Below are 535 nucleotides of genomic sequence, written 5' to 3'. Positions count from 1 at the left end.
GCCACTAACCCCCTCAAACTTCACCCCCCCCCCCTTCTGCTCCCCCTGCTCCCTACCGCCAGCGCCCCAAGGCCACAATCGGCGTTGACCCCAGGTCTCCGCCGGCGCCAACCCCCGGGGCAGTCGCCGCAGCCGCCGCCGCAGCCGCATCACCCGGTGTTGGACTCCAGTGCCCCACGCCCCATGCAGGCGCCGCCGCGGCGGGGCCGCCGGCCGGCGCGGCGCCGCTGAGCACGCCGCTCGCGCGCGCGAGCGGGGCCGCCGCGGCGGACGGCGCAATCGAGCTGAGCGCCGGCCGCCACAGCACGGCGCGGCCGCGCTCCGGCGGCGCGGCCGCTGCGGCCGCGAGGCCCGGCGGCGGCGGCAGCCCGGTGCAGGGGCTGGTCTCGGGCGGGGGCTGTGCAGACGACGCACAGCTGCGCGGGCAGAAGCCGTTGCCGCGGCTGGAGCAGTTGCTGCAGCTCCGCCGCAGCATGGCCGGCGGCGGCGCCGGCGCTGGCGCCGTCACGCCCCTGTCGCAGCTGCGGGCCGGCGT

General features: G+C 79.8%; 1 protein-coding gene across 1 annotated transcript; it reads right to left on the bottom strand.

Moving 5' to 3' along the window:
• Positions 1–52: 52 nt before the first annotated feature.
• Positions 53–475, bottom strand: MNEG_4754 (hypothetical protein; the record flags this gene model as incomplete). The annotated part of the gene is made up of 1 exon (XM_014046770.1): positions 53–475. The coding sequence occupies one exon, from the start codon at positions 473–475 to the stop codon at positions 53–55; it is 423 nt and encodes a 140-aa protein (XP_013902224.1).
• Positions 476–535: the final 60 nt, after the last annotated feature.

This window comes from Monoraphidium neglectum (assembly GCF_000611645.1).
Source record: "Monoraphidium neglectum strain SAG 48.87 unplaced genomic scaffold scaffold00675, whole genome shotgun sequence".
Taxonomy (NCBI): domain Eukaryota; kingdom Viridiplantae; phylum Chlorophyta; class Chlorophyceae; order Sphaeropleales; family Selenastraceae; genus Monoraphidium; species Monoraphidium neglectum.
This window is presented reverse-complemented; position numbering and strand designations above follow the sequence as displayed.